The 13258-nt window shown below is 39.2% G+C and overlaps 1 protein-coding gene across 1 annotated transcript in view; it reads left to right on the forward strand.

Moving 5' to 3' along the window:
* The window catches only part of LOC308582444 (solute carrier family 22 member 4-like), a 50878-nt gene extending 37999 nt beyond the window's left edge, over positions 1-12879 (forward strand). Inside the window, exons 5-10 of the mRNA XM_081185570.1 lie at positions 4368-4494; positions 5793-5890; positions 7580-7794; positions 8918-9100; positions 10337-10472; positions 12329-12879. Coding sequence (XP_081041696.1) covers positions 4368-4494; positions 5793-5890; positions 7580-7794; positions 8918-9100; positions 10337-10472; positions 12329-12413 — 844 coding nt within the window. The 3' untranslated portion in view covers positions 12414-12879. The remainder of the gene's footprint in view (positions 1-4367; positions 4495-5792; positions 5891-7579; positions 7795-8917; positions 9101-10336; positions 10473-12328) is intronic.
* The last annotated feature ends 379 nt before the right edge of the window (positions 12880-13258 follow it).

Below are 13258 nucleotides of genomic sequence, written 5' to 3' on the forward strand. Positions count from 1 at the left end.
TATTGTTTCCTATGGTGGTTGCACTAGAGAGTTTTCCCTTTAGTTACTTCTTGTGTCTTCATATAGTTCTTCCTTCCACTTCTAATTTTCCTGCTTTTTGTTCCTGCAAATCTTGAGTTGTTGAGCTCATAGCTAGCCAGTGTCCATGTGATTCAGCAGCTACAAAGTAAGAGACCACATTTTATAATGGGCCACATTTTTGAAAAGACTGTCACAGGTATCTGTAGCAAACTCCCAAAAAGAGGTACTCTCCTTTTCCAGTTCTGCTGGCCAAATAACATAAGATTGAAGGAGATGGGTTGCAGCAATCTGAGATCCAAGTGGAATCTCTCTTTTCCAGTTTGCCTGATACACTTTAGATGTGAAGCTAGTTTCTTGGAAGATGGGTATTTATTGAAACAACTTTAGGGGTCCCAGAATGGAAAGTAATCTTGGATGCTAATTATTAGACAGTATGTAGGCTGTAGGAAGCAGACTTTGGCTTGAGTGGCCATGTTATTATGCTCAGGAAACAAAATGCACTCTCTCCCCCCCCCCCCCTTGGAGGAGGGTTAATTTTGTGTTTTCCATGCATTCTTCCCTCATGTTCACTACAACTCTTGGATTTTCATGCATTTCAGCCTTGGCCATTTCAACACTTGCTAATTCCCCTGTGTGTGTACACAAAACTACCCCTCTTAAGTGCTCTTGGATATTTCTCTTTTGGCTTTCAGTTGCGGTCATTTCCTTTACACTTTTTTTTTCAAATCAATACAAATTTAAACAAATTCTCACTGAACTTGCTTCTGGCTGGTTATGTGGTTTCAGTATGAAAAGAGATTATATATATACATATATATATATTTAGAGTTATTTTGTCCATGACTTGATGAAGTAGCATACAAGAGAGTGGGGACCTATTATGCTTAGCTTGACGCTCAGATAAGATCTGTGATGTGAAGTGAGTTATGCCAAACAGACAACTTCTCAACTTATTTTCATGTATAGATCTGAACTTGTAGAATCCTCTCTCAGTGAACAGCCTCTGTTTTAATATTAAGGTGATAAAAAGAATGTGGTTTAATGGTTTTTATAGGTTTAAGCAAATTAATTCACTTTGTTACAGAAATGCCTTACTACTGCCTTTTTTATTATTTTTCTCTTTTGTATTAAACAAAAACATCCCTGCAGGCAAGCACCTGCATGTATAGGGTTTTGAGCTCTGTGGACTGGACGTTATAGGAAATAGGGAGCTTCAGACCTCTTGTGTCTCCATCCAGCCCTTTTGCTCTGAATGTCTGTATGTATTAGTCACCCCATAACATACATTCTCTGGGCAACATTTAATTTATATTTTATTGTATTGTATTTTCTTTATTCTTTGTAAACTGCTTTGAGACCCATATGAGGGGCAAAGTGGTGTATAATTTAAAATAAATACATAAATAATAAACGTACAATAACTTAAGTTTAAAATAAAATACAACACTAAATATACTAAAGCTCATGTTCCTCAAAAGTTTGCAAGGAGCTGGATGGGAATAAGGGACATGCACATAGACCTCCCATTTCCTGTCGGAGCTTGGTTCTCCTTCTGTGCACATACAGTGGGGTTTGGATAGAGGAACCTGTGCATTATACCATCAGGATTCCTGAACAAGAAAGTATTGCGCTCATGAAATAAAGCTGTTGTGAAATTCTTTCTTCTCCCCCCTTGGTTGCTTGCAGAAAATCAGTCCTATTTTATATTGGTTAAATTACAGTGCAGACCAGTTTGTTTGCAGCAGAAATCTAAATACTTGTTTGCTACAGTGTGACATATTTGTGTCTAGAAATAAGCTCCATTGAGCTCAGTAGGGCATGCTTCTAGTAAATATGGCCTGGATACTATGCTTAGTATCACTGTGTTTTGAATTTACTATGTTTAGCATTTAACAGTTGTTCTTAATTAAAACTAATGTTTTTATCTTACTTTGGGGACATTTTGGTTGAAAAGTGGCATTTATGCATTTTTTAAAAGTATGTGGGAAAGATGGTTCTTTTCAAATTCCCATTGGAAATGTATCTATAAGATGATACCGTACAAAAGCCCCTGACATGAGATCAGATCAAAGTGCACTTGTAAGAAACTATATTTTTTTCTTTTATGGTCATGAGTGGCCACCTCATTCTTTATGAAGCCTTCTAGAGATGGCAGACGTGCCCTAACTCAGTGATGGAACACTTGCCATGCATGCAGAAGGTCTGAAGTTCCTAGACAGGGATAGGAATGTCCCCTAGCTGATATTGTGAAGAGCTATTGCGACTCAGCATGGATAATTACTGAGCTGGATGAACCAATGGACTGACTTGGTATAAGGCAGCTTCCCATGTTCCTTTTCACAGATTTAGAAAAAGCTTATGCAGTGTCTACCAGTAGTATTCGTCCTTAGCATTCTAGTCCCATAAATGCCTTGGGTGTTAACCCTATATAAAGTTCCTAAGCTTTGCAAGTATTTACAACTGTTACCTGGCCAATTAATGGCCCATAGAATATCATGTAAGGGGAAAGCCTTGCTTTGGTCCACACACACACACACACACACACACACACACACACTGTGTGGCACCACCCTACCGCATAAGGAAGGGGGAGCAAGGGAACCGGTGGCTGTGTAGGGTTCAGATCAGTTCTTTGCCAGAATAGAGGAATGGGCCGTTATTTTGTGCCAGCTTATGACTTCTGTGAACAGAGGAATCCTAGTGAAGGAACAAGTAGTATTTTGGGGTATTATCTATGAACAAAGCAAAATAGAAAACAAATCCATAATGATCCACAGGGATAAAAACATCTTTCTGTTGTCAAAATCTTAGAAAGTCCAAATGTGAAATCCTAGTATTTGGTTTGTACATTCTATATATTTCATCTCTGTTATAAAGGAATTGACATTTACATTAATATCTGAGCATTTGGAGAGAGGGGGGGACAGCAGTTTCTTATCATTCAAAACTTTCTACAGATACTAGAATATCTAATTTCTGAAGTGTTTTTCTGTAAAGAGGGACCATTTCCCCTGTGAAAGAAAGCAATGCCACAACTTATGAGAATGATATTTCAACCTAAATGAATAGTAAGCATGTACTTGCCTTAATCACACGCACAGTTCCTGGCTAACTTCATTTGGATTCTGCTTGAGAAGCAGCCATGCCCACAAGATGGCACTACTAACACTTCCTCATTTTGCTAAATTCCTGCTGCAATTCAGTTTTGCAGGTTTTTGTGCCACTGCAAAGAATGCCCTCAAAATGTCAAAGCAAGCTCTTCCTCCAAATTGTAAATGAGCATTGATGTGTACACACGCCATGCCCAAAGCATTTTTTGAACTATGATTCATTTTTTTAAAATGTATGTAAGCAAGAAAAAAGCACTCACGAAGCCTACTTCTACATTATATCTTTACAGTTACCATATTACTAATGTTGAATCAGGACCAGCATCACACTACAGATATATTTCCAATAATCCCTGCTGTAAGTGGGGTTTGCAGTCTGCGCAAATCCCAGCTAGGTTTGCAGTCAGCCCCTTTTGGAAGGTATCCTCAGTTGCAGCTCAGCCTAACTTCGAGCCAGGCTGCAAAGGAAGGAAGAATTTGGAATGCCCTTAAGAGTGCACTCCCAAGTCTTTTCTTTGAAGTTGAGTCACCTGATGTCACAACCTGAACTGTTTGACAGGTGTGCCTCCCCACTCACCTGCCAAAGTGACCCGCAGGAGATTGGGGAGTTGAAGTTCTGACTGCTGGATGGATCCTGTTCTCCACCATTGGTATACAACCTTAGTAATGGTTGTTGTACATTAAAGCTGCTGTTTAAACACGCTTTCAGTTTTACTGAAATGTAGTATTATTAATATTGAGGCAAATGTGCTTTAAAACCAGACTATTTGGCTTTTCGTTTTACATGGGTTTGATCCCCATATGGGACAACTGCATATTCCTGGATAGCAGGGGATTGGACTAGATGATGCTCAGGGTCCCTTCCAACTCTACAGTTTGATGATACTCTTCTAAAGCATTGATCTGCTCCATACCATTGCTGAAACAGATCTGATTGTTTTTATTTGGCATTACATTAAATGAGGAATACCTTTTTATGATTTGTGACATATAAAACATAGCCATGAGGTAAGAAGAGTTTGGCTCACCTCGCCCTCATGCACCTTTTTGATATGAAATACAGACCTCATTCCCTGCATAACACACAAACAGGAGAGACATGCATAAAACACACATAGCCTGCTCAATCATATCTACAAACTCCAACTAAGGAAGTAATTGGCTTACAAAGTTCCTTTGAACCAGCAAGTTCATAGTTTTAAAAATATCAGCTTGATTATTTGACGCTTGTTTCAGGCTCATTCCTGAGTCTCCCCGGTGGTTGATCTCTCAAGGAAGATTTGAAGAAGCTGAAATTATTATTCGAAAGGCTGCCAAAATAAATGGTGTTCCAGCCCCAGCAATACTTATAGATCCTGTGGAGGTAAATATTTCCATGTGCTTGACTACTTTGTGATCCTTCTTTGTAACTGTTTCAAACGGGTTTTGTGGTTACAATAAGCCAGTATAGTAAACAAGCCACAGCTGGAACATTTGTCATACTAATAAGTAGTAAATATGTGCCACTGGCAGTTGATGGCTCATGCGGTCCTTACACTTATTATTACTTTCAGGGCCAGCTCACCCATGAGGCCAGGTGAGGCAATCACCGCCAGACATCAGGATCCCCAGGGGCAGCAGATCCTGATGTCTTTCTTTCTTCCCTGCCTTGTTCCCTCACCCCTTCTTGCCTGGCAGAGAGGGGGCACTATTTTAGGGTCTTCCTCACCTGTCAAAATGTCTTGGGCCAGCTCTGATTACTTTATCAGCAAGAACTCTCTTAATTTGCTGAAAGATAGTTGTGTCTTGTTTGCCTGTTCTTTGTGGCAAGATCTTTGGATGCTTTCAACAAAGAAGTAAAAATAAGAATCTCAGTTTGGTGGCCAATCATTAGCTTTGAAAAATATTTTCACTGAGATAAAATGGCTTTTAGCTGAGATAAAATGGTTTTTAGCATTAGATTATTATTTTTTAAGTGGCAGCCTGCGACTTTCTAACCTGTTGCTAATGTGTTAGTAAAATAACTCACTTAAATTCCCTCAATCTCTGAGCAGTGTTGTAGAAACATGTGCAAGGGCCAACTGGTTGCTCTTGTCTGCTATGGGCAAAATAATACAGGTCACCTGATTCCATGTGGCATCAAGTGATTGACAGGTGGGCCGTCCTGCCAGCCTATCAGAGTTGGCCCAAGAAGGGTAGTGATAAGGACCTGACCCACTGGCTGGACCCAGTTCCCCACTCCTAATTGAGTTGAACTCATCTAGCTTTCTAACGTGTAACCCTCATCGGCACCTTACGTTGAATTCTGAACTTGGTTCCACCAATGGCTTTACTATTGCTAAAAGAAAAAGGCAGAGCTGGACAATTCTAGCCTTGTGTTCATTTTACACATAAAATAGGTAGCTGACATACTGCAGTGAAGAACAGAATACATTTGATAACAGGGCCACTACAAAAGGGGAAGAAATCAGACTCAGAAATGTAATGATGTCTCAGAACATATGTCGGTGGATTACCTGTATCTAACAACTGATTTCCAGCTAACTTGAATCCTATTTCATGACTTCAGTTTTTTTGCACCACTGCCCTAATCACAATTGTTTCCCATTTTGGGTACTTAGGGCTTTTAAGCTTGTTTTGTTTTTGGGAATCATTTTCACTTTCTTTTCCCCCACTCCTAAGATACAAGATATGAAGGCCAAGCAGCAGCAAGGATTACTTCTGGACTTGTTCAGAACCCGAAATATTGCAACTATCACTGTCTTTTCTCTTCTCTTGTGGTAAGTGTGTGAATGTTTCTAAAGCACATACGGATCAAGGGAATATGGACACTGCAAACCATGTATGAACTGAGTTGTTCAAATTCCCACCTAAGTGTTTAAATAGCAGGTTCAAATTCAACATACATTATTTTGTGAGTCGCTCAGCAGTCTACTGCAATTGTGGGAATATTTAGTTTCTGCATGTTTCTAGCCTCTGCGATATTAAATGGATTCCTTATGAAATTGAGGACAGTGATGGGGCTACTCCCTTAATGCATGCAGAAGTGCCCCAGTAACAACAATTATGTCTGGCAATGTTCAATAAAAGAAAAACAGTCAAGGAAAATAGTCTTTTTAAAAACCAAAACAAACCTAATAATTGCCCACTAAAATTCTTCATCCTGGCAGGTCAAATATCTATCAGAATAAAAATGTCTTCACTAAAAAGCAAACAGCTGAGACAAACGAAGAAATCAAATGGGCCTCCCAGGTCAGGGAATTCCAAAATAGCTGCTTCCTTGTTCTTTGCACTAAAACTACTAAACATTCTTGAACAAGATGGAAACAAGAGGAAAAAATGCACCTGCTTGAGGTACAGTAAGTCCACAACTTACACAGGGTTTACGTTCTGAGGATCGTGCCTAAAGCCAAAATCACATATAGTAGAAACCCACTGGGTTCAATGGCAGGTGGGATTGTCAAAATAATTTCCCCAGAACCATGCCTCCTTTCTGCCCACCCCCTTCTTTTTGGCATGCATGTAAAGCTGAATGCAGACAAGTTAAATGTTGTGGGCTTAGTATACTTAGCTTACTAAATGGCCATTAGGAAATCCAGACCATTTTGAAGATTCAGAGCTGTTACTAATGAAAGCACTTCTTACAAAGAGCTGTAACAAATGCTGGCAATGCATGAATATGGGTAACTGAGTCAGATAATGAGTATCTATTAGACCACATTTCATCCTCAGAGTAAAGTCCCCTCAGTTACATAGCAGCTGCAGAACAGCCACAAAAAATAATTCTCCCTGCTCATGAAAATCTCATATAGTGCAACTCAGGCCTAGGGAATCTTTGACCTGCCACATGTTGTTGGATTACAATTCCCATCATCCCTGACCATTGGCCCTGCTGGTGGGGGCTGATGCACTTGGAATCCAACAACAGATTCTCCACTCCTGGCTTGAGACCTTGGGTAACAGAAACCTGATAAGGTTGCTACCTTCCTACATATGTCAGGATTAAAACCTAGAAAATTTCTTTCCATGGCTGGGCCTAGTATAGAGGCTCTTATTTAAAACCTCTTATTTCAAACAAGAAAATAAAATCAAAGCTAGAAAATGCCCAATGTGTCTTAGCTATACCTTTTGGAGGGGCAAAATTCTGTAAATGTTGTTACTACTTGCCTCTGACTGAGAGTAGTGCTCAGTGACCTTTGGTCTGATTGGTAAGCCAAGTGTTATGCTTGTCTTCTGGGATGAAGGCATTTTATTTTATTTATTTTTAAAATGTGTAGAGCACTCTGTATCTGAATATGGATCTCAGGGCAGTATACAAAAAAGTTTAAAACCACAAATACATTCTAAAACAAAGTGTTACTACATGGAATGGTAGCGTAGAAAATAACTAGCTATTGTTGTATTGGCTAATACTTTGAACATCAAGGCACATTATTATTATTATTATTATTCTCCCTTTCCTATTCCAGGATGTTTACATCTATTGGCTACTTTGGCTTGTCACTCAACACCCCCAATCTACATGGAGATGCCTACCTCAATTGTTTCCTGTCAGCAGTAATTGAGGTTCCAGCCTATGTGATTGCTTGGCTTCTGCTCCGAACCTTACCTCGGCGTTATTCAATAGCTGGCACCCTTTTCTTGGGTGGAGGAGTTATTCTGTTCATTCAACTGGTACCTCCAAGTATGAACACCCACCAATGCTATAGATATGTTGATATTTGACCGTACTGTGCAAGGCAGGGGTGGAGAACATTTTTCATTTCAATGGCCACATTTCTTTCTGGGCAACCTTCTGAGCACCAGATGGCAGTGTTTAGGCTGAGGCAAAAGTGTGAAGCATAAACTATATATATTGGGCTACATGCAATGCTCTGTCCTCCATCTGGGCAAGCAAGAGGCATTAACAAAGTTCAAGGACATATTCCAGGCAGACAAAAACACTTAAGGGTGTGCAGCTGGGCCAGTGAAGGCTGTGGTCAGGGAAGTGGCCTGAGAGCCACACATAAAGGCATGGAGGGCCATATTTGGCTCCTGGATCTAGGGTTCCCCACCCCTGGTGTAAAGACTCTGCTAGAGGATTGGGTATTGGAAAAGACCAACTTGAGCTAAGTATCCTTGCGTTTTGTTTAGCTCCATTATCCTAGTCGCTTATCCATGTTGCAAGTTAGATTATGGACTTGCTTCCTCTGTACTTTAGGACGTATCATCATGCATTTATTCTAACAGGGATTTGAAGCATGAAAGCTTCACTTCCTAGTCCTATCTATGTGCATAAATGAAAGCTATGTACCTCAGAGGATGACTGGACCAGGTCCTTGCCTTCTTAGTGCCTTCATTTACTTGCACCCATGCAGAAAACGACAAGTCTCTCTGGTTGGTAGTGATGGTGCAGCCTTCAGATGTTTTGAACCACAGCTCCCATCAGCCTTGTCTAACTCTGGCAAAGGTTAATATCATGGATGAAGGCACAGCTCTTAATGGCCCTGCCTATATAACAAATGTGCAATGTTAAATAGTTAAGAAACTTATTTGGTGCATTTAATGCTATTATGGTTAATTAGATTTTCTACATTTAGCTATTGGAACTAGTATACCTGCAGCTTAGTCTCAGACCTGTTGTGTAAATCAAGTATTTACAGGTACCACTAACCAACAAGGCATATATGCTGACGTGCTGCAGTGCTCTTAGCAACATTTAAAACAGTTTGTAGGATAAGTAAGAATAGTTGGGATAAAAGGAGGATTTCTGGAAAGGTGGTGAATAACAATAGAGGTCTTATGACTCTGTTTCTGTTCCTCTGCAGACCTCAACCTCCTGTCTGTTATCTTGGTGATGTTGGGAAAATTTGGCATCACGTCTGCCTTCTCTATGCTTTATGTTTACACCGCAGAGCTCTATCCAACCATAGTAAGAAACATGGCCGTAGGTGCCACCTCCATGTCATCCCGTGTGGGCAGCATCATTGCTCCTTACTTTGTTTACCTTGGTAAGAAGTGTCCTATCATTTTAAGAATCTTGCCGTTCACTTTTCGGTCATCTCTAGGTAGCTGTTGCATAAGTTCAATTCTGACTGCCTTATCCGTGAGTCACTCCTTGCTTCAAAACACTTACCCTCAAACGTCCAACATGCAGTAGTGTAATTATTATTTATTATGCATTTGAGCTACGTTTTTAAAACAACCTTAACTTCCCAGTTCCCATCTAATTTAGGATTGTGAAACTGAATGACCTTAAACTAGGGGTGGATAATCTGACAGCTTTGTTTTCACTTGGTTTTTATTTTTTTTAATGACCTTAAATTCAGTTTGTAACATTTTCACATCAGTTTGCTTTTTTTTTTTTAGTTCTCATGAAAATTCATCAGCATTTTAGTTCACATTTCTCCTAATATACATTTTGCAAGCAATTTCCCCTCATATAGTGCAATTTTTGATTATGCTTTTACCAATGTATATATTTTTATGCAAACTGAGTATGTATATATTTGTGTTCACTTTTTTTTTTTTTTGGTTGGAGAACTGCAAAATTCAGAGAAGTATGAATTTTGAAGGATAACCACATTTCAGTTTGCATATTGTTTCAGGAAGTCCAAATTGGCTAATTTCATGCTAAAATATGAAATTCTCCCCACTCACCCCCGCCATATCTTGAAATATTCACTGTATTTTAACCTAGCCTACCTCATAAGAACATTGTTGAGGATGAAATGGATAAACCCATGCATGCTGCCTTGGTGTCCTTAGAGGAAGGACAGTATGCAAATATGATAAAGTAATAATCAAGTCGGTGGAAGAAGATTGGAAGAAATTTAAAGATTACTTACAGAAATATTGTAAAATTAATGAATGATAGAATGATGTTGGATAGAAATTAAGTGGTTTCTAGCTGTAATGCTTTAAGAGAATATGAAAAAAAGGTCTATAAATGGGTAAAAGCTTAATGGTAAGGATTTGCTGAACTAATAAATTTAAGTGGAATACAAAAAAGGGAGGTATGAGGAGGTCCGGGAAAATAAGCTTAATGAAAATAAGAAACGGAAAATTATTGTGTTTTTAACTGTTTTTATTTTGCATTTTTATTTTTATTTTTCCATTTTTTATTGTAATGTGTTAAAAAATCTTAATAAATATCTTATAAAAAATGATAAAGTAATAATCACTTCAGTTCTTCTGTAACTATATTGGAATATAATCTAAACTTTGGAACTTCTGTCTCTCACCAGGTGCCTATGATAGATTTCTACCTTATATCGTCATGGGCAGTCTGACTGTGCTGATAGGGATTCTCACCCTGTTCCTCCCAGAGAGTTATGGGAATCCTCTGCCAGAGACGTTTGAAGAGATGCTGCGAGTTAAAGGGTAAACACATTTCACTAAAATAAAGCTCCCCCTTGCATTGTATTTTTGCAGTCATGGAGTATAATGAACTTTTGGCCTGGAGGCAGAATGTCAAATCTACTTAGATACTATGCAAGCTTCAACAGGATGCTAGGAGCTAAACCAAACCATAAAGGAAAATAAGTTTGTTTCTTTAAGGTTCTTATATACTACTAGGTACTTTGCCCCTGCTTGCTCCTCTAACCAATCCCTCTGCCTTTCCCAAATGAACACTCCAGAATAATAGAATTGTAGAATTGGAAGGGACCCCAAGGGTCATCTAGTCCAACCCTCTGCACTGCAGGACTCTCAGCTAAAGCATCCATGACAGATGGCCATCCTCTGTTATAAACAGCTCTCAATGTCATAATTTTTTTCCTGATGTTTAGAGCATCTACTTCCCACCCCAGTCAACTACGAAGCTTGCTTTTCACCATCCTAATTCTATTTCTGAAGCCACTTCTCTCTTTTATTCTGCATCTCCGCTTTTTACCCCATGACCCTACTGCATTCTTCCCCTCCTTTTGTGGAACGCCCCCCCTTGAACACGACCCCATCCATGGTAACCTCTGGCACCTTCCTCCCAAGCATTTAAACTGCAAAGCACCCATCTTACTTTCTGCCCAGTTATGAAGCCACCATTGCCTCCTTTCACCAGAGGTACTGCCCCTCCCCTAGCACCCCATACACCCCAATCGTGACAATAATACTACTATTAAGATAAACCAGTGTTACTGTTAGGGAATACAATGTTCAGATTGTACATAATGTATTAGAAATCACCCCAGAATCGGCCCTACTAAACATCTTCCAAAACATTTACATCACAAAGAACTCATAACCCACCTACTTTCAGCAGCCAGAAACATCATAACCAGACACTGGAGAGACCTGTCAGGAGTAAGCATGGACCAATGGTACCAAATAGTATGGGAAACAGCCCTACTAGAAAAATTAACCAATAAACTGAAACTGACACAGAGACAAATAGAAGAAGATGCCTTCACCCCGGTATGGCTCCCCTTTATCACATACACAGCCTAACAAGACAACGACAAAAATCCACCAACAGCATACAAATCAATATGGCTAACCTGATCCAAAACACTCACCCACCCCACTCACACATGAAAACAAAGTTCACCACAGCCAATCACAAATGAACAACCACACCCTAGGCCAACCCCAACCTCTCTCACCACCAAAGGAAAACAAGCAAATAGCAGAGAACCTGCACAAATGACACTGACACAAAACCCCACACATACATTAAGTAAAATAGAAACATCGCCACCCGACCCCACGCCCACTTGGCTTTCCCCCCTCCACCTCTTTCCCCCTTTTCTTCCTAATGTAACACTAATGTCTCAACAAATGAAACTGATCTGTAAAAATGTTACTTGGAAAAGAAAAAGAGAGAGACGCGGCTCATACTTTTGTAAACCAATAAATTTAATAAAAATACATTTTAATCTAAAAAAAAAAAAGATTGTACATAATGCTTTCTCATTGTGAATGCTGAAAAACAAAAGGATGTATCTGAGTGAGGACATTGTCTTAAATGCTCTCCTTCAGCAAGTGTCAGTTCTAAAATGACCCCAGTGCTCTTGCAGCTTGAGCCTCTGCATGCTTCCTCAGAAGTAAATCCAACACAGTTCAATAGATCTTGCTTCCCACTAAGTGTGTTTAGGATTGCCTTAATTGGATTACAGATGCTCTTTGCTGAAATATGGATGCTTGGACAAAATTGTATTGTAGGAGAGTTCCTGTGGGAAAAATATAAACCAGTGCTTTGCTGTTTCTGTTTCTAATGTATGTAATCTCCTGTTTATTTTCAGATTCAGAAATAGAAAACACACCTACAAAATAGGGAGTTCAAAGCAGAGTGAACTGAACTCCAGGACTATGAGAACATCGTTGTGATCATATATCTTTGCCTTTTACTGAAATGAACAACCAGGACTTGTTAAATTGCAACTATGAAGATAAATGAAAAAAATATTTACCATACTAGGCAGCAGTTGTCCTAATAATCTCATGTTTCAGAACACTGGTGTACCAAATGTGTGGGTTTTTATTCTAAGTCATTGTCAGCATGTATAAAGCTCCTCCATCTTTTTTTTTCTTTCTTTTTTGTGCCTTGGTTTTGGGGTTTGTTTTGTGAAGCCTTGAGCACATTTTTTCATCTCCTTGGGATTTATGTAGTACTGTATGTACATTTTAAGAGCAGGCCATCAATGATGGTTGGACGAAGTAGAGGTAATTACTGTAGAATCTTCAGTTGTACTTGATGGCACATCAAGCTGCCCTGAATCCCATATTTCACTTTCAAAAGGCCCTTAAATAGCTGGATAGATTGTTTTAAGGAAATAAATGGTACTGAAATTAATGGAGCTGTTACCAGAAAGTACTTTGAGAACCAAGCTTCATTTTCTTACACTAACTGGAAAATCTTGAAAAGGAACAGAATTTTAGTAGACAACACTTTATCCCCAATAAATCATAGATGTAAAATTTTAAAGCCATTTTTGAAAATAGACTCTTTAGAGTCTATGTCATTGTCAGGAGGTTTGTACAGAAAGCAGTACTGTATATCAAAGTACTTGCAAGTTCTAGTCACTTCAATGAAGCCCAGGCCCGGCAGTGTTTCTGGAGACTGGGCCTTGCAAAAAAAATTGACAGTGCAACCGTGGCTGCAAACCTATATACATTTGTTTGAGAGCAAGGCCAATTGAACCCATTGGACTTATTTCAGAATAGATATATAT

The sequence above is a fragment of the Podarcis bocagei genome (assembly GCF_964188305.1).
Source record: "Podarcis bocagei genome assembly, chromosome: 2".
Taxonomy (NCBI): domain Eukaryota; kingdom Metazoa; phylum Chordata; class Lepidosauria; order Squamata; family Lacertidae; genus Podarcis; species Podarcis bocagei.